The sequence below is a fragment of the Hemitrygon akajei genome, chromosome 17, assembly GCF_048418815.1.
Source record: "Hemitrygon akajei chromosome 17, sHemAka1.3, whole genome shotgun sequence".
Classification (NCBI taxonomy): domain Eukaryota; kingdom Metazoa; phylum Chordata; class Chondrichthyes; order Myliobatiformes; family Dasyatidae; genus Hemitrygon; species Hemitrygon akajei.
Genome location: NC_133140.1, coordinates 76,886,794 through 76,911,159, shown reverse-complemented (window position 1 = coordinate 76,911,159; position 24,366 = coordinate 76,886,794). Strand labels below are relative to the sequence as shown.

The 24,366-nt window shown below is 43.0% G+C and overlaps 1 protein-coding gene across 1 annotated transcript in view; it reads left to right on the top strand.

Annotated features, from left to right (window-relative positions):
* The first annotated feature begins 7,354 nt into the window (after nt 1–7,354).
* Nucleotides 7,355–24,366, top strand: part of vat1l (vesicle amine transport 1-like) — a 185,282-nt gene continuing 168,270 nt past the window's right edge. The window contains exon 1 of the mRNA XM_073070404.1: nt 7,355–7,700. Coding sequence (XP_072926505.1) covers nt 7,492–7,700 — 209 coding nt within the window. The 5' untranslated portion in view covers nt 7,355–7,491. The remainder of the gene's footprint in view (nt 7,701–24,366) is intronic.

Sequence of the window (24,366 nt, the reverse complement as noted above, 5' to 3'; positions counted from 1 at the left end):
ATTTGAACATTAGGACTCAGTTAAGATGGCAGTGAGCAGGGAGAGAACACGCAGGCCTCTGCACAACTACTTTATCTGTGTACACATTTTGTTCACGTAGTCCAGGGCAGAATAAAATTCACCCATCCAATGTTCAAAGTTCAAAGTTCAAAGTAAATTTATTATCAAAATACATACATGTCATCATATAGAACCCTGAGATACACTTCCTTGTGAGCATACTCAATTAATCCAATGGATCCATCCTGAAACAATGTTATCATTTGGTGGAGCACTTCATCACCTCAAAGGCGATGTTTGATTCAAGTTTTTGTTGGTCTTTTGATTTTGTTGTAATTGGGTTCAATATTCCCCAGACTTAGAAATTCAAGAATTTACAAGGAAAGATAGATAGATAGATAGATACTTTATTCAGCCCCATGGGGAAATTCAACATTTTTTCCAATGTCCCATACACTTGTTGTAGCAAAACTTTAATAAAGTTTTAATAAAAGCATTAATAATAGCTTTTAAAAAGTTCTTAAGTAGTTTACTTAAATACATTAAATACAATCAACCCCGGCACTTTAACATATCTTACTCCTGGCGGTTGAATTGTAAAGCCTAATGGCATTGGGGAGTATTGACCTCTTCATCCTGTCTGAGGAGCATTGCATCGATAGCAGCCTGTCGCTGAAACTGCTTCTCTGTCTCTGGATGGTGCTATGTAGAGGATGTTCAGGGTTTTCCATAATTGACCGTAGCCTACTCAGCGCCCTTCGCTCAGCTACCGATGTTATACTCTCCAGTACTTTGCCCACGACAGAGCCCGCCTTCCTCACCAGCTTATTAAGACGTGAGGCGTCCCTCTTCTTAATGCTGCCTCCCCAACACGCCACCACAAAGAAGAGGGCGCTCTCCACAACTGACCTATAGAACATCTTCAGCATCTCACTGCAGACATTGAATGACGCCAACCTTCTAAGGAAGTACAGTCGACTCTGTGCCTTCCTGCACAAGGCATCTGTGTTGGCAGTCCAGTCTAGCTTCTCGTCTAACTGTACTCCCAGATACTTGTAGGTCTTAACCTGCTCCACACATTCTCCATTAATGTTCACTGGCTCCATATGAGGCCTAGATCTCCTAAAGTCCACCACCATCTCCTTGGTCTTGGTGATATTGAGACGCAGGTAGTTTGAGTTGCACCATATCACAAAGTCCTGTATCAGTTTCCTATACTCCTCCTCCTGTCCATTCCTGACACACCCCACTATGGCCATGTCGTCAGCGAACTTCTGCACATGGCAGGACTCCGAGTTATATTGGAAGTCTGATGTGTACAGGGTGAACAGGACCGGAGAGAGTACGGTTCCCTGCGGCGCCCCTGTGCTGCTGACCACCGTGTCAGACCTACAGTCTCCCAACCGCACATACTGAGGTCTATCTGTCAAGTAGTCCACTATCCAATCCACCATGTGAGAGTCTACTCCCATCTCCGTTAGTTTGTGCCTTAAGATCTTGGGCTGGATGGTGTTAAAGGCACTAGAGAAGTCCAGGAATGTAATCCTCACAGCACCACTGACCCCATCTAGGTGAGAGAGGGATTTGTGCATAGAACATAGAACAAGATAGAAAGGAAAGAGGAAGGAAGAAAGGAAGGAAGGAAGAAAGGATGGAAGAAAGAAAGGAAGAAAGAAAGGAAGGAAAAAAGGAAGAAAGGAGTAAAGGAAGGAAGAAAGGAAGGAAGAAAGGAGGAAAAGAGGAAAGAAAGGAAGAAAGGAAGGAAGAAAGAAAGGAAGGAAGGAAGAAAGGAAGAAAGGAGGAAAGGAAGAAAGGAAGGAAGTAAGAAAGGAGGAAAGGAAGAAAGGAAGGAAGAAAGAAAGGGAGGAAGGAAGAAAAAGATAGATAATAGATACATTAGTACGTATTAGTACATAAAAACAGACCTTAGTTATGACTTAGTTCTTGACTGCCATTCCAGTTAAACCTACCCACTTTCGGTGGAGAATATTTCAAGGTGGTTTAAGGATCTGGCTGGAAGATTATGCAGAACAAATCCAATGGTCATCAGGAAGAAGCATTTACACTAGACATCCTCGCTCACATAATGTATCCTCCAGTGCTGGATTAAAGCCATATGTATCTGTATCATAGCTTTGCAGGTTGATACAGATATATTTAGCAGAGATACACTCAAACAAATGGACCGGTCAAGAACCACGGGTACTGTTACTTCTGCACATTTAATTGGAAAGTTAATTCTTTCTGCAGCATTTGCTGCCTGACCACATTTTGTGTCACTTTGTCTGCTGAACACAGTTGGTGTGACATGACAACATAACCTCACTTGTGAGAAACGACCACTGAATAATTAAAATGTTCACATTAAGCAAAAGCAGAAGAAGAAAATGGAAAGCACCACAATTGGAATGATATAATCTAAACATAAAACAGATGACACTGAATAAAATACCTATCCCACTTATGCACTTTATTTTATATTTGTCTTTGAAATATATTTCAATGAATATTTATTCCTCAGTTTCTCTTGCCCAATTCCTGAAGGCTCCAGCATCGCTCTCACTCCACCACGCTTTCTAAGTAGCAAGGGTGTGAGAGCGCAGACGACTAGTATCTGATTGCAACAGGCACTGCAGCTAAATCTGGCTCTCCCATCATCGTCATTAACATGGTGCATGAGTCGATGATTCACAGTCAGGAATATAGGAACCTTGGCACAATTGTAATTCTTAAATCCCTGGATCTGCAGTCATAGAGCTACAGTACACTACAACACAGAAAAAGGACCTTCAGCCCATGTAGTCCATGCCGAACTATTAATCTGCCTAGTCCCATTGGCCTACACCCAGACCATTGTCCTCCACACCTCTCCCATCCATGTACCTACCCAAATTTCTCTTAAATGCTGAAATCGAAGCTGCATCCACAACTTCCACTGGCAGCACATTTCATACTCCTGCCACCCTCTGTGTGTAGAAGTTCCCCCTCATGTTCCCCTTAGAAATTTCACCTTTCACCCTTTACCCATGACCTCTAGTTATAGTGGAAAAGGCCTGCTATACACCTGTCTCAGTGGGCAGGCCTCAGTGGAAAAGGTGTGCTATACACCTGTCTATAACCCTCATAATCTTATTTGCTTAGGAATTTTTCACTGGGAATGTTCCTGTAGTTTGTACTCAGCCAACACAACACTGAACAGGAATATCCCGACCAGTAAATGGCCTAGTTCCAAAATTCATCTACGCTGAAATAAAGTTGAATGTCTGATTGTAATTCTGTGCAATTTGCTTTTACCTACACACAGAGAAATTTGGTCAAACCTACGTCTTCTGGAGTCTTCTCATTACGAGAATTGTTGCACGACATGGGCAATCATGGTCTTTCCATGACGATAATTGTTCTCGGTAAAACCTTTCTACAGAAGTGGTTTGCCATTGGCTTCTTCTGGCCAATGTCTTTACAAGATGGGTGACCCCAGCCGTTATCAATACTCTTCAGAGACTGTCTGCCTGGCATCAATAGTCACATTACCGGGACTTGTGATATGCACCAGCTGCTCATATGACCAGCAACCACCTGCTCCCATGGCTTTGTGTGACCCTGATCCTGGGGCTAAGCAGGTGCTACACCTTGCCCAAGGGTGACCTGTAGGCTAGCGGATGGATGAAGCGTCTTGCACCTCCTTTGGTAGAGATATAGCTTCACCCCACCACCCTCTACGTTCTGGTGTAGATGGTTCAATTCCAACCTGCTTTCTCCAAGCATGAAATAGTGTCAAATTTAGTTTGATTGTCCATCTAACAAATAACTGTGTGATGTTTTATTACATTAAAGGAATGTACCGCAACATTTTGGGTGGGTATAAATTGATGGCTTGAGGCAGAATGGCCAGATGGAAGAGTACTGGATTGGCCAATACAGGAGGTAACAGGGGGCATCTGAGACTTCAGCAGCAGGGAAGGAGTTTGGGAAAATCCTGGAGGAATTTCAACAGAGAGGATGAGGAAGAGTATGTAGGAAATTTGAGGATACATGAAAGATCAAAGAATCCCAGAAGGGAAGCAGGTGTAGGTCCTGTGCCCATCAGGTTCACCTCACCATTTAGTAAAATCAAGGCTGATTCGATGCCTTATCCATGTTTCAGCCTAATTACCACATTCCCAGGCTGCTTACTGACCAGTCTCCGCTGCGTCCAGTAACTGAGCCACTGCAAGTAGAGAAATTCAAAGTTTTAAAGAGAGAGTTCTAAGGAAATCTCTCCTCTTCTCAGACTTGAACCAGACAATCTCTTGTCCTGAAGTAATTCTCCTCTGATTTGGCATTCTTCTGCTGTTGGAAATGACTGCTTGGGACTTCCTCTGTTGAAGTAGAAGGTGATTATAGGTCATTCAGAACCTTGTGTTTGCTCTACTGTGCAGGATCTTTGGTTTATTGATCATTAAAGAATGTCTCTCTGGTCCTTACCATTTCCTCCCCTCTCCGTTTTCCTTTTCCCAACCATGATTCCTCTAGCCATGCCCCTTTCCCACCTTCAGTCTACCACAGAGACCCATATCAGAATGAGGTTTATTATCACTCAAGTGTCATGAAATGTGGTTTTTATGTAGCAGTATAGTGCAATACATAAAATTACTACAGAATGGTGCAAAAGTCTTAGGCACCCTGGCCTACTTTTTTTGTAAAGTACTGAATGCTTATGGTCTTATGGTTATTGATGGCAAGGTCTTCTCTTTGAAGTTGGTGGCGTATTCCTCTGTTTCAACAGCTTTCCAGGGTGAGAAATCAATCAGAATCACAGAAACATCATCACAAAATTTAACCTTTTGTGACAGTAGTACAGTGCAAGACAAAAAAAAACTGTAAGTTACAATAATAGATAAAATAAGAATTAGTGCAAACGAGGAAAAGTGAGGTAGTGTTCATGAGTTTATGGACCATTCATAAATCTGATGTTGAGGGGAAGAAGCTGTTCCTAAAACGCTGAGTCTTCACACTCAACAATGGAGGAGATGCCAATCGAGTGGAATGTCAATCAGGTATAGGGTTGAAGCTGCAGTTATCTGGGCAAATAACAAGCATTCAATTTGAGTTTATTGTCTTGTGCACAAGTACAGAGAGATACAGGTACAATGAAAAACTTATTCACAGCAGCATCACAGACAACAAGCACAATAAAAAATGTACATAAATTAAATCCACAGTGAAACAAAAGGTTGTCAAAATCAAGACTTTAGTTAAAAAAAAAGGAAAAAAGCCACAATCAGAGAAAGTCCATGATGGTGCAAGAGGTGGTCAGTTCAGAAACATGATGGCTGTAGGAAAGTAGCTGCTTCTGAACATGATGATATGGGACATAAAGTTTCTATACCTCCAGCCTGACAATAGCAGCAAGAAGAGATCCTGACGATAAGACCATAAGATATAGGAGCAGAATTAGGCCATTTGGCCCATTGAGTCTGCTCCACCATTTCATCACAGCTGATCCATTTGCCGTCTCAGCCCCAATCTCCTGTTTTCTCCCTGTGTCCCTTCATGCCCTGACTAATCAAGAATCTATCAATGATTGCCTTAAATATACCCAATGACTTGGCCAGCAGAGCTGCTTATGGCAATGAATTTCACAGATTCACCACTCCCTTGATAAAGAAATTCTTCTTAATCTCCATTCTAATTGGAAACCCCTCTATTCTGAGGCTGTGTTCTCTGGTCTTAAGACTTCTCCACCATAAGATACATCCTCTTCACTTCCACTCCATCGAGGCCTTTCATCATTCAATGAGGTCACCCCTCATTATTCTGAATCCCAGTGAGTAGAGACCCAGACCATGACCTAGAAGGTAGGGATCCCCCTTGATGATAGATGTCACCTTCCTGAGGCAGCACTTCATGTCAGTGGTAGGGAGGGCTGTCCTTGTGATAGCCTGGGCTATGTCCGCTACTGTCTGCAGTCTCTTGTGGTCTTCTGCTTCAGAACAGATAGATAGTTAGACAGATTCTTTATTGATCCCAAAGGAAACTACAGTGTCACTGTAGCATTCCAAGTGGGCAGATATACAAATATTAGAAGAGAAATAAAAAAGAATAAAAAATAAGAGACCTCAAACAGTCTAACAGGAGGGGGTCACCACATCCCCGACTATGGGTTGAATCTTTGTACAGCCTAATCATTGGAGCAGCTCATGATGAAATGGCGGAGCAGACTCGATGGGCCGAACGGCCAACTTCTGCTCCTTTGTCTTATGGTCCATGGTCTAATGGGCGAGGGTAAGGATGACCTCATATAGCACTCTTTGGATCAGCACAGTTGTCTTAGTGACCATACCAGACCATGACGGAGCCAGTCGGGACACTTTCAACAGTCCATCAGTGGAAGATAGATATCTGGTGGCATGCCAAATCTCAAACATCAGTGTCATGAAGAGGAGATGTTCACAATCATCACGAGGAACCGCTGGAGATGGATTGAGCACATGCCGAGAAGAGAGGCTAACTCCATCATCAGGGCAGCACTTCTTTGGAACTCTGAAGGGAAGAGGAAATGCGGGAGACCAAAAGCAACTTGGCGCCATAGCATAGAGGCAGAAATGAAGACCCTGAACCACACCCGGGGCACTATAGAGAAGATGGCCAAGGACAGACAGAGATGGAGGACCATCATTGCTGCCCTGAATGCCAGTGACATAACAGGCAGTACCTAACTAAGTAGATCTCCTTAAGCTTCTAAGGAAGTAGAGATAATGGTGTGCCTGCTTTGTGATTCCATCTTATTATTACTGCATATTTGTCCAAGCTAAGTTTCAAAGTCAAAGTTAAAGTCAAGTTTATTGACATATGCACAAATACATGGCACACAGGCATCAGAGACACAACATAAATGAAACACAAACACAAGAGATTCTGCAGATGCTGGAAATCCAGAGCACCACACACAGAAAATACTGGAGAAACTCGGGCATTGTCTATGGAATGGAACAAGGAGTCGACGTTTTGGGCTGAGACCTTTCATCAATGAACCCCGAATTGTCAAGTTCAAGTTTATTGTTATGGGCATATATGCTCAGGGCATGAAAATGGATGAGCTCTGCCGTGAAAATCAGCTTTTGTGTAGCAGACCCGCGGTATATTACCAACACGAATTAACACGAAGTTAATACTGCACAAATTCTAACTAACACACGACAAAATAAACAAAAAAAACTATAATTATATTAGTGCACGTTATGTCAGAATCTGCTTGCCACAGACCATTTTATGTTGGATATAGTTCTCCGCTGTATACAGATCACCTGCACAGCGACAGCAGAAGCTGCTGTTGGCGTGTTATATACTGCGCATTACGACCGGCTCTGCCTGTCTGCGCCAGCGCTAGGTTTCAATCGATGCTCAAGTTCACGGTAGACTCACACCGTCTGCAGCAGAGACACAGCCAGCACCCTCTCCCCACCCCGCCCTCCACCCCTTGTGTTTCGGGCAATCTCCTTTATCTGCTTTATGGCTAACGAAGGGCTGGACAAGAGCGAGGAGACGGAGCACATGATTGAGAAAGATGCGGGCAAGGAGAGGGGCAGCGGGCTGGGAGACACCAAAGAGATCCGAGCCGTCATCCTGGCCGGCTTCGGGGGGCTGAACAAGCTCAGGGTGAACAGGAAAGCGATGCCCGAACCCCAGGAGGGGGAGGTGAAGATCAGAGTGAAGGCCTGGTAAAGTAGCAGTTTTCTGTCTAATCTGTGTTGCTGTACTTTGTGTGTGTGAGGGTTGAGTGTGAGTGTGTGTGAGAAAGAGAGGGCGAGAGTGTATATGTGTGACAGCGTCCTGAACCATTAGCATCTTTCACATGTACTCAGGGAGTAACCAAGGCTTTCGCCATCAATCTGCACTTACTAAAGAGGACATCCTATTCGCTTACCATGTCCGAGCAGGTCCTATACATTGACCACGAGTCTGCGTTTGTACATTAATCATGAGTCTGCACTTATCGGACACGGGTCATCCTATACCTTTATCATACGCCTCTGGTGATAGACAGCAACATGTTACGTATTCCAACCATACACATCCCCCGTCGTAAACGTTCTTCATCTCCAGGTTGTGTTTGCTTAGAGTCAGTTAGCATCTTTTATATTTATAAAATCCAATGTAAAATTTTAGGCCGGAAGATTACTTGCTGCCCATTACGCCCCTGGTGTTTGGGGCAGCGGTGAAGGTCCTCCATCTCCGGTGGTGGTCTGGGCTTCCTTCACGGTGTCAGTAGCTTCCTCTCAGTTCTCACTACTGTCAATCATGCAAGTCACCAAGACTCAGGAATGCCATCGCACTCAGATGTAGAAGGATTCTGTAATAGTTTTGTTTGACCGGTCAGGGTTGTTAGCCCTGAGCTGAACCCCCGAACCTGGAGGACCGGTGGACCACTCTTAGTCTGACCTCTACCCTTTGACCTGTTTGCCATGGATGACCCTACCAAGAGCCAAAGCATAAAGCCTTGACTCGAGGCCGCATGGCTCTCTGGGTTATCGAGGCACACAAGCCTCCAAACCATGACGGGGCTCTTGGAGGAGACCATAAGATATAAAAGTAGAATTTGGTCCATTGAGCCTGTTCTATCCTGTTGATTTATCCTGGTATGTTATTGATAAACTGTGTAATTGTCTACAAGAGTCACAATTAATATCCAGTGTGTGCCTATATCTGTACATCGGTATGACTACATGCTCATAGATATCCTGAATGTGATCTATGTCACATCCATATACTACTTGTGAGTATATATTCAGCACTATACTGTATGCATTTGACTACGTGCTACATTATATTCTTCTGTGCAATTGCTATACCAGCTCCCTTAAGGGAAAAGACACACCATGTATGTCAAAACTCTGTGCAGAAGAATAAAGCAAGTTATTTATTTATTGTTGTGAAACACTTAGCAGAGCAATTATACTTTAAGCCGCTATGATATGCTGTTGGATGCTCATTTATAGAAATATAAATGCAAAGCTTAGATCCTTGTTAATATAAATGACTCATACACTCTAATTGTGTATTTGTCACTGCCCTTTATCAGTTTTCTTGCTCTCATTCTCCCGAGCGGTTTTTTTTTAATATACTGAGTCCGTGTTGAGTAATAGAGTGATTAATTCAGATCCTAATCAATGACCTGTCCTGTTTCAAACCTGGCAAGAGAGCCATCAGCAAGCCCCGGGCTCGGAGACTGCACCGCGCCATCAATCAATTCGCCACTGACTGGAAGGGGAGATCTTTCACTTGAGGAGGAAAGAACACAGACATGAAATTATTGGGAGCCTTTAATAGGGTTAAATCGTAGTAAAAATCGTTTTTGACAAGCAAGATTTGAGCTTTTGTACTGAGCTTTTCCCAGTTAATTTAATTGAAAATATCTGCCTGCAGTTTTGCTATTTATGCTTACGATAAGCTGTTGATCATAAACACAAGAGGTTCTGCAGATGCTGGAGATCCAGAGTAACAGGCAGACGAAATGCTGGAGGAACTCAACAGGTTAGGCAGTGCCAATGGAGAGGAATAAACAGTCAACGTTTCGGGCGGGTCTTGATGAAATGTGGACTGTTTATTCCTTTCCTGCCTGACCTGCTGAGTTTCTCCGGCTGACTGCATCGGTAAAACTGTTGAAATTGTTTCAGAACAAATGATGGGGAAGGAAGAGGAGAGTGAAGGAATGGCACATGAGTCTTCAGGCTGAAACACAAGTTAGAGCGACACGTAACTGTGTGAAAACATGAGGTGGTTGCAGTGTTTAAAGTAAAAGGATGTATTTTTTTCTTAGATTGAGTACATAAGTGATAATGCCAGATTGCATCACTGTGTTTGTATCTATTTGTCACGTGTATACGTGTCTGCTCGTATGTGTCCCTTTATATTCCAGGCACCAACCATGGTCAGGGCTACACTGGCATGCAGTACTGAGGGAGAGCACTTCATCAATTCTGATGAAGGCTCTCAGCTCAAAACGTCAACTGTTTAATCCTCTTCATGGATTTTGCCCGACATCCAGCACCTTGTGTGCGGTCCTGGAGGAGATTTGCATTGTAAGAAGTTTCTTCATTGGAATGAGATGTGAAGCCGAGACGTGTCTGCTCTTCCAATGATTTTATTTTTCGACACCACTCTCCTGCCTTCTCCCCGTAATGTGGGGTGTCTTGAGCAGTTTTGGGCCCCATATCTCAAAGGATATGCTGACGTTGGTGAGTGTCCAGAGGAGGTTCACAGGAATGACCCTGGGAATGAAAGGTTTGAGTTATGAGGAGCATTTGATGCTGGTTCTGTATTCACTGTTTAGAAGAATGAGAAGGGGAGTCTCATTGAAACCTGTCGAATATTGAAAGGCCTAGATAGAGTACAGGTGGAGAGGATGTTTTCTATAATGGGGAGTCTAGAACCAGAGGGTGCACCCACAGAACTGAGGGATATCCCTTTAGAACAGAGATGAGGAGGTACTTCTTCAGTCAGAAGGTGGCAAATCTGTAGAGTGCATTGCTAAAGAGAGCTGTGGTGGTGAAGTCATTGGGTATATTTAAAGCAGCGTTTGATAGGTCCTTGATTAGTAAATACATCAATGATTATGGGGAGAAGACAGGAGAATGGGGTTGAGAGGCCATGGAGCAGAGTGAATGGGCCAAACCATCTAATTCTGCTCTATGTCTAATGATCTAATGAACCCTGAACTCCTTCCCCCTTAGCTCTCAAGAACCTATTAATGTCTGCCTTGAATACCAATGATCTGGCCTTCATAGTTCCCTGTGGAAATGGATTTGGCAGATTCTCCATCCGCTGGCTGAAGAAATTCCTCCTTTTTTCAATTACCCTTATAAGCCTGGGTGGCACAGTGGTGTAGTGGTGAGCACAAGGCTTTACAGTTCAGGCGACTTGGGTTCAATTCCCGCCAATGCCTGTAAGGAGTTTGTACCTGTGACCGCATGGTTGTCAATCAATCCCACGAAGGGAAACGGGGAGAAGGCAGGAGATTGGGACTGAGAGGAAAATTGGATCTGCATTAATGAAATTGGGGAGCAGACCCGATGGGCCAAATGGCCTAATTCTGCTCCTTTATGTTCTGGTCTTATGGTCTTGTATGTTAAATTATTTGATTTTTTTTTTGCATGGCTGCTTGTGGGAGCTTCCTGTGCACAGACCGGCTGTCAAGTCTCCTACAACAGCGAACATTCTTTAGAAGTATTTCAATGGCTGTACACAAAGTTGGGATGTCCCGAGGAGGTGAAAGTTAAAAATAGATAGGCAGATAGATACTTTATTGATCCCAAAGGAAATTACAGTGTCACAGTAACATTACAAGTGCCCAAATGTACAAATACACAAATATTAGAAGAGAAGTAAGAAAGAATAAAAAATAAGTTACCTCAAACAGTCCAAAAGGAGGGGGCCATCACTCCCCTGGCTAAAGGTTGATTCATTATAGCATCTAATTACCAAGGGAAGAATAACGTCATTTAGTGCTTCCTGGAGCAGTGCAGTTCTCTTAGTCAATTGCTAAAAGTGCTTCTCTATTCAGCTAGGGAGGCATACAGAGGGTGAAAAATATTGTCCAGAATTGCCAGGATTTTCTGCAGGGTCCTTTGTTCTACTACAGACTCCAGTGTGTCCAACTTGACTCCGATAACAGAGCCAGCCTTTCTAACCATTTTATTGATTCAGTTGGCATCCCCCTGGTTGACGCCATTGCCCCAGCAGACCACAGCATAGAAGATTGTATCGTGACAACAGACTGGTAGAACATGTGCATACTTCAAAGTCTCCTCAGGCAGTAGAGGCAACTCTGGCCCTTCTTGTACGTAGCGTCTGTCCTGGTGCTCCACTCCAGTCTGTCATCCAGTTGCACTCCAAGTACTTGTAGGTCCTCACCACATCCACGTCCTCACCATTAATAGTACCAGGGAGTAGTGCAGACTTGGAGCAGTAAAGGCACAATATAAGTGAGAAATGCCAGAAAGAGAACTTGAAGCTTGTCAATGGCACATTACTGAACTAAATCTGCTCCCTAACCCACTCTTCCCTCATCAATTAAAGAAATATACTGAGCATGCGATTGGTTGCGAGCAAAATATTGCCGCTGGATATCTGAAATTTAAAGAAAACATGGAGGTACTCAAAGCAAGTAGGCCAAATAGAGTCTGAGCAGGAGGGTGAACAGTAAGGTGCATGAGGCGTTACTAAAGTTGTTGACTAAAACCTTGCCAAGATGGTAGACATCTAGTGTGAGATCCCAAATGAACATATTGCTGTAGAATTGTAGCATCATAGAACTCTACAGTACAGAAACAGGCCCTTTGGCCCATCTAATCCATGCTGAATGGTTATTCTGCTTAATCCCATTGATTTGCAAGTGGGCTATAGCCCTCCGTACTTCGCCCATTTATGCGCCTATCGAAACTTCTCTTAACCACCAAAGGAGTTGAATGACTTCAGACCTGTTGCCTTGACGTCGCACGTGATGAAGACCATGGAGCGGCTGATAATACAGAATCTGAGGCCACAAACCAGGCACGCCTGGGATCCGCTTCAGTTTGCGTATAAGGAGAAGGTGGGAGTGGAGGATGCTATCACGTATTTGCTGCACAAATCACTCTCTCACCTAGATGGGGTCAGTTGTGCTGTGAGGATTACATTCCTTGACTTCTCTAGTGCCTTTAACACCATCCAGCCCAAGATCTTAAAGCACAAACTAACGGAGATGGGAGTAGACTCTCACATGGTGGATTGGATAGTGGACTACTTGACAGAGAGACCTCAGTATGTGCGGTTGGGAGACTGTAGGTCTGACACGGTGGTCAGCAGCACAGGAGCGCCACAGGGAACCGTACTCTCTCCGGTCCTGTTCACCCTGTACACATCAGACTTCCAATATAACTCGGAGTCCTGCCATGTGCAGAAGTTCGCTGATGACACGGCCATAGTGGGGTGTGTCAGGAATGGACAGGAGGAGGAGTATAGGAAACTGATACAGGACTTTGTGATATGGTGCAACTCAAACTACCTGCGTCTCAATATCACCAAGACCAAGGAGATGGTGGTGGACTTTAGGAGATCTAGGCCTCATATGGAGCCAGTGATCATTAATGGAGAATGTGTGGAGCAGGTTAAGACCTACAAGTATCTGGGAGTACAGTTAGATGAGAAGCTAGACTGGACTGCCAACACAGATGCCTTGTGCAGGAAGGCACAGAGTCGACTGTACTTCCTTAGAAGGTTGGCGTCATTCAATGTCTGCAGTGAGATGCTGAAGATGTTCTATAGGTCAGTTGTTGAGAGCGCCCTCTTCTTTGTGGTGGCGTGTTGGGGAGGAAGCATTAAGAAGAAGGACGCCTCACGTCTTAATAAGCTGGTAAGGAGGGCGGGCTCTGTCGTGGGCAAAGTACTGGAGAGTTTAACATCGGTAGCTGAGCGAAGGGCGCTGAGTAGGCTACGGTCAATTATGGAAAACCCTGAACATCCTCTACATAGCACCATCCAGAGACAGAGAAGCAGTTTCAGTGACAGGTTACTGTCGATGCAATGCTCCTCAGACAGGATGAAGAGGTCAATACTCCCCAATGCCATTAGGCTTTACAATTCAACTGCCAGGACTTAAGAACTTTTTTTAAAGCTATTATTAATGCTTTTTTTGAGTTAGTGATTTAGATGCATATCATATTATTACTGAGTTAAGTATTGTATGTAATGAGTTTTTGCTACAACAAGTGTATGGGACATTGGAAAAAATGTTGAATTTCCCCATGGGGATGAATAAAGTATCTATCTATCTATCTATCTATCTATCTAATTGTTGCAATTGAGCCTGCATCCACCACTGCTGGCAGCTTGCTTCACACTCTCACTCGCCTCTGAGTGAAGGAGTTCCCCCTCATGTTCTCCTTAAACATTTCAGTATAGGAGTAGAGTGAAAGCTATGGTCCAAATGTGAATCAACGGGACTAGGCAGAATAACAGCTCGGCACATACTGGATGGGCTGAAGGGCCTTTTGTTGTACTGTGGTGCTCTATGACTCTATGGATTGTTAACCAAGAGAACTTTGGAATCGCCAACTTAGGAGACGGAAAGGTGTGGATAAGGATCTTAGTAACAGCAGAGATGCATTTCAGAATCAGAATCAGGTTCATTATCACCGGCATGTGACGTGAAATTTGTTAACTTAGCAGCAGCAGTTCAATGCAGTACATAATCTAGCAGAGAAGAAATAAAAAAAATAATAATAAATAAACAAGTAAATCAATTACATATATTGAATAGATTAAAAAGCTTGCAAAAACAGAAATACTGTATTTAAAAAAAAAAGAAAATTTAAAAAAAAAGTGAGGTAGTGCCCAAAGATTCAATGGCCATTAAGGAATCGGATGGCAGAGGGGAAGAAGCTGTTCAAGAATCGCTGAGTGTGTGCCTTCAGTCTTCTGTACTTCCTATCTGATGGTAAAGTGAGAAAAGGGCATGCCCTGGGTGCTGGGGGTCCTTAATAATGGGTGCTGCCTTTCTGAGACACCGCTGTCTAGAGGTGTCCTGGGTACTTTGTGGGATAGTACCCAAGATGAAGCTGACTAGATTTACAACCTTCTGCAGCTTCTTTCAGTCCAGTTTAGTAGCCCCTCCATACCAGACAGTGATGTTGCCTGTCAGAATGCTCTCCACGGTACAACTATAGAAGTTTTTGAGTGTATTTGTTGACATGCCAAATCTCTTCAAACTCCTAATAAAGAATAGCTGCTGTCTTGCCTTCTTTATAACTAAATCAGTATGTTAGGACCAGGTTAGATCCTCAGAGATCTTGACACCCAGGAACTTGAAGCTGCTCACTCTCTCCACTTCTGATCCCTCAATGAGGATTGGTATGTGTTCCTTTGTCTTACCCTTCCTGAAGTCCACAATCAGTTCTTTAGTCTTACAGATGTTGAGTACCAGGTTGTTGCTGCGGCACCACTCCACTAGTTGGCATATCTCTCTCCTGTACGCCCTCTCGTCACCACCTGAGATTCTACCAGCAATGGTTGTATCATCATCAAATTTAGATATGATTTATATATGGTATTTGTGCTATGCCTAGCCACACAGTCATGTGTATATAGAGAGTACAGCCGCAGGCTAAGCACACACCCCTGATGTGTGCCAGTGTTGATCGTCAGCGAGGAGGATATGTTATTACAAATCCGCACAGATTGTGGTCTTCCGGTTAGGAAATTGAGGATCCAATTGCAGAGGGAGGTACGGAGGCCCAGGTTCTGCAATTTTTTAATTAGAATTGTGGAAATGATGGTAATAAATGCTGAGCTATAGTCAATGAACAGCATCCTGACGTAGGTGTTTGTGTTGTCCAGGATCTGCACTCAGTGGCCACTTTATTAGGTACCTCTTGTACCTAATATAGTGGCTACTGAGTGTATGTTCGTGGTCTTCTGCTGTTGTGACCCATTCACTCTGAGGTTCAATGTGTTCGGATGCTCTTCTGCATACCACTCTTGTAATGCATGGCTACTTGAGTTACTGTCGCCTTCCTGTCAGCTTGAACCAGTCTGCCCATTCCCCTCTGTCCTCTCATTAACAAGGCATTTTTGCCAACAGAACTGCCACTCACTGCATGTTTTGTTTTGTTTCTCACTCCATTCTCTGTAAACACGAGACACTGTGGTGCATGAAAATCTCAGGAGGTCAGCATCCTCTGAGCTACTCAAACCACCCCATCTGGCACAAAAATCATTTCACAGTCAAAGTCATGTTGATCACATTTCTTCCACATTCTAGTGTTTGGTCTGAACAACAACTGAATCTCTTGACCATGTCTGTATGCTTTTATACATTAAGTTGCTGCCACATGATTGTCTGATAGACATTTGTATTGAAGAGCAGGTGTACTTAATAACTTAATTGTTTCTCTAATAATTCTGGGACGTCAAATTAGGAATTTGGAAAATATTAATGTCATGGATTGTTACAATGTTTAATATACCATTTAATCCATGAATTATGACTAATGCTTTGCTTTAGCCCAACCCCTCTTCCTCAGATTTAATTTCCTTCTCCTGTAAGAAATCATCTAATTCCTTCCAAATGTAATTTATTGCTGCTCTTTCAGCAACAGCTTGCAGTAGGGAATTGCACGATTTAACCAACTACTGTGCTACTCCCAATCTCCCCTTAATTCTTTTTGTAATTATCCTAAATCTGTGTTGTCTCAGTATTATTTTCCTGACTAGTCGAATCAACTTATTGTTATTTACCCAGTCATAACCTTTCAAATGATTGAACATCTCTATCAAACTTCTCGTTTAACGTTTTCGACACTAATGTCAAAAGAAACCTTTTTTTCTCGAACTGTAACATGTTGACATGTTCTATTGAATCAAAAGTGTACCTTTTCTTTTGTTTTTTTAAAATCTTGTTGTAATGAATTATCTCAAGGGAATAACATTGCAGATCTTGGGCACAGATGTAATTATTAAACCTATTTTTTAAATTTCTCTGTTTTTCATTAAAGCAAGAGTACTTTCAAATTCTGAGCAGCACTGTGATCAGTCTGACAAGTGGTTGTATGAAGTTAACAAGTAATGGACTCCGTTTTGTTGGCTTCTGTGTTGAGGCAAGTCTGGAGTGACAGCGGTAATAATGAATCTGCATCACTCATCACTGTACAGTGTGTGTTCAGAGCTGACTGCAGGTTGAAGGCACACATTGTATAAGATCTCAAAATCAAGACAAGAATAAGAGGCTGTTGAGCCTATTCAAACATTTAGTTATAGACCAGAAGATATAGGAGCAGAATTAGCCCATTTGCTCAATGGAGTGTCTTTTTTTTCCAACTCCATATTTCCACCTACTCCCCACAACTGTTACACCCCCTACCAATGTAGAGTTGATCAATCTGCCTTAAATACACCTGAAGACTTGGCCTCTGCGGCCCGTTGTAGCAATGAATTCCACAGACCCAACACCTTGTGACTGAAGAAATTCCTCCTCATCTCTGTTCTTAGAGATCCCTATATTCTAAGGCTGTTACTTTGCATCCGAGACTCTCCCACTAGACCATAGAACATTACAGCACGTTGGCCCACGATGTAGTGTCAACCATTTCATTTAACCATTCCCTCCTGCATAGTCCTTCTTTCCATCATCCACATATGTACCTATTGAAGTGCTAGGGTGCCTAAGATTTTTGCACATACTGTAGTAATTCTATGTATAGCACTGTACTGTTGCTACAAAAAAATTTTTTTTTATGACATATGTGAGTGATGATAAACCTGATTCTGATATGGGTCTCTATTGTGGACTGAGAGTGGAAAAGGGGCAGGGAGAAGGGAATCATGCTTGGGAAGAGGGGAGAGAGCAGGAAGCACCAGAAAGACATTCTGTAATGATCAATAAGCCAATTGTTTGGAATCAAATGACCTTGCCTGGTTTCTCAGGGTTCGGTGGGTTTGCACCCTCGCCACCCCCTGCCCCCCAACCCCTGGCACTTGTTCTCTGCTGCCTGTCCACAGCCTCACCATTCCTAACTTCCTTTGCTCCCGCTAAATTTACAAGCTCACTCTCTGCTCCATAAATACAGTACTGTGCAAAGGTCTTAGGTACCCTAGCTATACAGTATATATGTGCCTAAGACTTTTGCACAGCAATGTATAGATCTCTAATGTATCTGCCTCTACCATCACACCTGGCAGGAAATTCCATGCACCCACCACTCTCTGTGTTTTAAAAAAAAAGATTACCTCTGGCGTCCTTCCTATATTGTGCTTCAATTCCTTAAAATTATGCCCAATTTTATTTCTGATTTCCGCCCTGGGAAAAATGTCTCTGGCTTTCCACATGATCTTTGCTTTTTATCATCTTGTACACCTCTATCAAGTCACTTCACACCCTCCTTTGCTCCAAAGAAAAAAGCCCAAGCTTGCTCAACCTATCCTCATATGACATGATCTCTAACCCAGGCAGCATCCTGGTAGATCTCCTCTGCACCCTCTCTGACGCTTCCGCATCCTTCCTATAATGAGGCGACCGAAACTGATTACAACATTCTGAATGTGGTCTAACTAGAGTTTTATAGAGCTGCAACGTTACCTCAGAGCTCTTGATCTAATGGAAACATCCTATCCATGTCCATACAATCCAGGCCTTTCAGTATCAGCTAGGTTTCAATGTGATAAGTCTTGTGTGATAGAACATGATAAGACTCTATAAATTCAATATCCTTTATTTCATACTCCTTGATACCAATAATAAAAATCATAGTTTTGAAATATTAAATTTGTTGCATTTTTAAGGAAGATATTTCCTGATTATTACAAACTTCCTTATTTCACTCCTGATTAAAATTTTAACACTTCGCCCGATGTAATTTTTGAATTTATTCAGTGGATTCCTTGGATCAGGATTAGGACAAGGCCTGTTATCTCCTCCAAGTTAGTCAATTCATCTGTGGCAGTTTAAAACCTAACTCCCTTCACCAGCTTCATTTCTGTATTCCTTGACATAAGTTAACCAACAAAAATTCATTAGCTAAGACATAAACCTTTGGAGCAATTCACCGGGTTGAGCATCAAAGGGACAGCTGACATTTTGGGTCGTGACACTGCATCAGGGCTGGGCCTGCAGAAGGGAGATAGCCAGTGTAAAGAGGTGAGGGGGACGGATAAGACAGGTGTTGGTAGGTGATAGGTGGGATGTGGAGAGATGGGCAATGATGGACGAATGGATCCAGGTGTCTCCAAAGCATCTACTTGTCTGACATACTTGAGGATGAAATTTGACTTGAAAGAGGTGAGCAAGATGATAAGGTGTATTTCTTTGTTCTACTGTGAATGCCTGCACAAAAATGACCCTCAGGATAGTATATGGTGACATATTCATACTTTGATAATAAACTTGCTTTGAAATTTAAGGTAGAGATTGAGTGGACAGGCAGGAACGTTTTCCTAGAGCAGAAATGGCTAATAGAAGGGGGTGTAATTTTAAAGAGTAAATAGTAGGCGTTTTGTGCCGAGACCCTTCATCAGGACTGATGAACAGTCTCGGCTCGAAGCACCGACTATACTCTTTTCCAGAGATGCTGCCTGGCCTGTTGAATTCCTTCAGCATTTTGTGTGTGGAACTGTGTGGGAGGCAAGGGTTAGTTTGATCTTTGAGCAGATTAGAAAGTCAGCACAACATTGTGGGCTGATGGGTGTAATGTGGCTCTACTGTTTTATGTTCTATATTCAGCGTTGAATGGAACTCCAATGTCAAATTAATTTTTGAAGAGTTACTTGCTGGTCTTCCTGCTCACCTTTATACCCTTGCACCCTTCTTTAACCCAGAATGCAGAATAGAGCGTTGTATTTGTTGGTCTTATTATTGGCATCTGCCAGTTTTAACTTTGCAGAGCTTGGGCTTGACACCGGTGGCAACACGGGAGAACAGGAAGAAGCATCCATTCGTTCAGTATGAAGCTGAGAGGAAACAAAATGAAAGACTTATACAAGTCCTCATGAAGAGTTTCAGCCCGAAACGCTGACAGTTTGCTTTTTTCCGTAGATGCTGCCTGGCCTGCTGAGTTCATCCAGCATTTTGTGTGTGTGACCTATAATTAAACGTTGCGTGCTGTGATCGTTCCATTGAAGGTTTGAGTTGAGACCACTCTTGGTATGCAGCAGAGAGTTCGTATGGAGCAGGCCTTCCCTTACAAAAAGTAACAATGAGATAAAGAACAGATTTTCATTTGGTGACTTTGACTGTGAGATAAATACTAGCTGTGACACTGGGAAAAACTCAAAATAAGGACAGAAAATGCTGGAAATACTCAACAAATTGGGCTTCATCTGTGGAAAGAGAAACAGAGTCAACATTTCATGTTAAAGATTATTCATCAGCTCTGCCTCCCCTCCCCCACAGGCATGGCCTATTTGTCAAAAATGTCTAGCTTTTTCTGCTTTTATCTTAGATTTCTGTCATTTGCAGTTTTCTTTTTGGTTTTCACTTGGAGAAAACTCTATTGCTTGGTCTGGGGCAATGCAGTCTTCAGAATCCACCTGCGAAGTAGAAGGGGCTTCAACTTTTCCAAGCAGTGGTGTCTCTGATGGTGCTGTTCCTTTAGTACTGCACAGCATTGACAGGTTATTCCTGTAGTCAGATATCTGTATTCATTATAACCATCACATGTCCTAGTGCGTAGGAGAATCAGGGGAGATTTGGTAGAGGTGTACAAAATTATTAAAGATATATATAGAGTAAATGATGCAGGTCTTTTCCACTCAGGTTGGGTGGGTTGGACGGAATCTAGAGGTCATGGGTTAATGGTGAAAGGTGAAATGTCTAGGAGGAACATGAGGGGGAATTCTTCACTCAGAGGCTGGTGAGTATGGAACGAACTGCCAGTGGAAGTGGTGGATGCTGGTTCTATTTCAGTATTTAAAGGAAATTGCATGGATGGGAGGTGAAAGGAGGGCCATGATCTTTTCGCAGGTTGATGGGATTAGGCAGATTAATAATTTGAATGGATTAGATAGCCTGTAGGGCCCATTTCTGTGCTGTGGTGAAATGCTTTTGTACGCGTGCCTTCAGTTCTGCGTTGCACTGACTGATCATTTCTGTGATCAGATATCTGTAGAGGTATCAGTATTGGTTTATCGTCACGTGTACCGAGATATAGTGAAAAGGTTTTGTTGCATGCCATTTAGACAGATCAGAATATGAATCAGAATCTGGTTTAATACCACCAGCCATGAAAACCGTCATGAAATGTCTTTGCGGCATCAGTGCTGAATCTAACTTCCAAATGTAAGTACATTGAGGGGGGAAAGAAAGAAAAGTTCGTACATGGAAGTCTTGAGGTTATCAAACACTAGCAAGTTTCTACAGATTTCTACAAAGCATTCTAATTGGTTGCATCACTGTCTGGTATGGAGGAGCCACCGCCCAGGATTAGAAAAAGCTGCAGAAAGTTGTAAACTCAACCAGCTCCATCATGGGCACTGCCTCCCCAGCATCCAGCACGCCTCCAAAAGGTGATACCTGAAAAATGCAGCATCTGTCATTTAAACACTCATCACTGAAGACAATCCCACTTCTCATTACTACCATCAAAGAGGAAGCATAGGAGCCTGAAGACACATAGTCAACATTTTAGGAATAGCTCCTTCCTCTCCTCCATCGGACTTCTGAACTGAGAATGAACCATCAATATTACCTTATGAACACGAGGTACTGCAGATGCTGGAAATCCAGACCAACGCACACAAGATGCTGGAGGAACTCAGCAGGTCAGGCAGCATCTATGGAGAGGATAAAGAGTCAATGTTTTGGGCTAAAGCCCTTCATCAGGACACTAAGTCTGAGCCAGAGTATGGTGAATCTGTGGAATTTATTGCCAGCGACAGGCCAAGTCATTAGATACATTTAAAGCAAAGGTTGATAGGCTCTCAATTAGTAAGGGCATCAAAGGTTTCAAGGAGAAAGCAGGAATATGGGGTTGAGAGGAATAATACATAGTCATGATCAATTGGTGGAATAGACTCAATGAGCCAAATGGCTTAGTTTTTCTCCTATGCCTTATAGTCTTAAGATGGCTGTAGTGGTAGGATAAATACAGTGGTTAAGAGACATTTAGACAGGTACGTGTGGGTCAAAAGCAAGCAAATAGGACTGTCTCTGTGGGGCAACTTGGTTCGCATGAATGCATTGAACCAAAGGGCTTGTTTCAATTCTGGGCACGACTCTGTGGCACAACCTGGGTTCAATCTGACTCCAGTGTTACTTGTGTGGAGTTTGTATGTTCTCACTGTCTCTTGGTTTCTTCTGTGTGCTCCGGGTTCCTCACACATCTAGAAGCTGCACATTAGTCTGTTACGCAAGAGATTCAGTAGATGCTGGAAATCTTGAGCAATGCACGTGAAATGATGGAGGCACACAGCAAGTCATGCAGCATCTATGGAGGGAAATGAACAGTTTACATTTTGTCCACTGCCTGTCTATCTATCTATCATTAGTTAGATGGTGTCACAGTGTGAGTAGGCCCTCACGAGCCACACTACCCCAGCAATCCCTGGCAAATCTGATTAACCCTAATCTAATCGTGGGACAATTTACAATGACTAATTAACCTACCTGGTACACCTTTGGACTGTGGGCTGAGGGAGGAAACTGGAAGACCTGAGAAAACCCCCATATTCTATGGTGAGGACGTACTGAGACTTCTTACTAAACGACGCTGGAATTAAACTCGAACTCTGGAACACCCTGATGTATAGTAATGTCGTGCTAACCACTACGCTACCGGGGTGCCGTTCAGCGGTCCTGATGAAGGATCTCAGGCCAAAACATCAACTGTCCAATCCCCTCCATAGATGCTGCCTGATTCAATTAGTTTCTTCAGCATTTTGTGTGTCTTGCTTTAGTAGGTTCGTTGGCCACTGTTAGACATTCCCAGTGTGTAATTGGGTTGCAGAATCTGAGATCGGGGGAGAATAGGTAAACAGGTCCTTGATGGTCAACAGAAACCAGACAGTCTGAAGGGCACGTTTCTGGGCTGTATGACTCACTATTGAGTTGTTAATCAAAGTTCAAAGATCAAAGTAAAATTTATTATCAGAGTACACATACATGCCGCTACATACCACACTGAGGAAAATTGGTTGTGGCAGGATGGCAAACATAATTTCACTATCATTGCTGAAGATGTGACCCACTCCTTGTTTCCATTTTAAATAATCAGGTGGAATGTCTGCTTTCTGGTGGATGTAGCAACATCAAGCAGCCAGGAACAGACAGCAACTTTCACCTCTGTTCTTCTGTACTCTTCATACACTTTATTATTTATGAGGTTATACCACAGAGAAGATGGTGGTCGTGTCCAACAACATTATACGGCGGAGGGTCTAAATGAATGAGGTTGTCTGAAATTGTTAAGAGAAATCTGAGATGCCCACAACTCGGGGTGTCGGAGTTCGGAGTTCAGTCCCAGCCTCGTCTGTAAGGAGTCTCTGCATATTCTCTCTGTGGAGTGCATGAGTTTCCTCTGGGTCCACTGAATTCCTCCAAAATGTATTGGGTGGGTAAACTGCTCATTTTAAATTGTCCTGCAATTAGATTAGGGTTAAATGTGGGTTGTCAAGGGCTGCTGGGCTGTGTGACTCGAAGGACTGAAAAAGCTTATTCTATGCTGTATCTCTAAATCAAATGAAATAACATGTGTCTCAGTGATATTATTTTAGTGAGAGTTAATATACTTGAACCAAACATCCATGACTTGTTGTAAAGCAGGGGACTGACAGCTCTGTTCAACTGAGAGGGGTTTGTTTTGAGCTAGTTAGCCATTGGCTGGAGTCTATTCCCAGGCTCCTGTCAAGTCCTTGTCAATGTCAAAAAAAAAACATAGCTCGTATTTGTCAAAGTAAAACCTCCACAACTTTTATTTTCCTCAATGAGTGAGGCAAATGAAAGGAAATTTTGCAGGAAAAGGTTCAACCAAGAAATACTTTAAACTTTCCTCATGTCAGGTAGATCATAGAACAGAGGCTATTACATCATAAACACAAGAGATTCTTCAGATGCTGGAAGTCCAGAGTAACTCAGCAGGTCAGGCAACATCTATGGAAAGGAATAAACGTTTTGGGCCTAGACCCTTCATCTGGACTGGAAAGGAAAGGGGAATATTATGGCTTCTGCCCTCCTCCTTTCCAGGTGAAGGGTTTCTGCCTGAAACATTGGTTGTTTATTCCTTTTCATAAATGCTGCCTGGCCTGCTGAGTTCCTCCATTGTTTTGTAAGTGTCACAGATGACAGTACAGCACAGATTCTGATTCAGATGCAGATTTGACAGCCCACAAGTTTTGCCACACATTCCAGCGCCATTTCCACAGTACAGGCCCTTCGTCCCACATTATTGTGCACCTCCACCACGGTCAGTCTATCTCTTTCCTCCTACACAGCCCATGACACTCAATTTTTTTTACATCCATTGATTTCTTAAACGTCTGTATTGTATCAGCCTCTGCAGTTGCCAGCAGTGAGGTAAACTGGTGAGTTGAAGGAAAGAACCGAACAATCCCCCCCCCCCCCCCCCATGTTACATATGGCAAAGCTTTTCAAGACCTCCTCTGCTCTCATTATGATTTTTGAAGTGTTTATGGAAAATTTCTGGATATATCCAAACGGTTACCTTATAAGATGGCCACCAAGTACAAGAAGAGTTTAACCACATCTTAGTTTAGCTCATAATTTGCATGATACACACGAAGATAGCTCTCTTGCATTTTCAATGAATAAATGCAATGCATTTCAGGGACACACAGTAAGAAAGTCCTGGTGTTCATTATAGAACACGATGTGAAATCTGCACTGCTGGGAGAGAGACTGAGAAT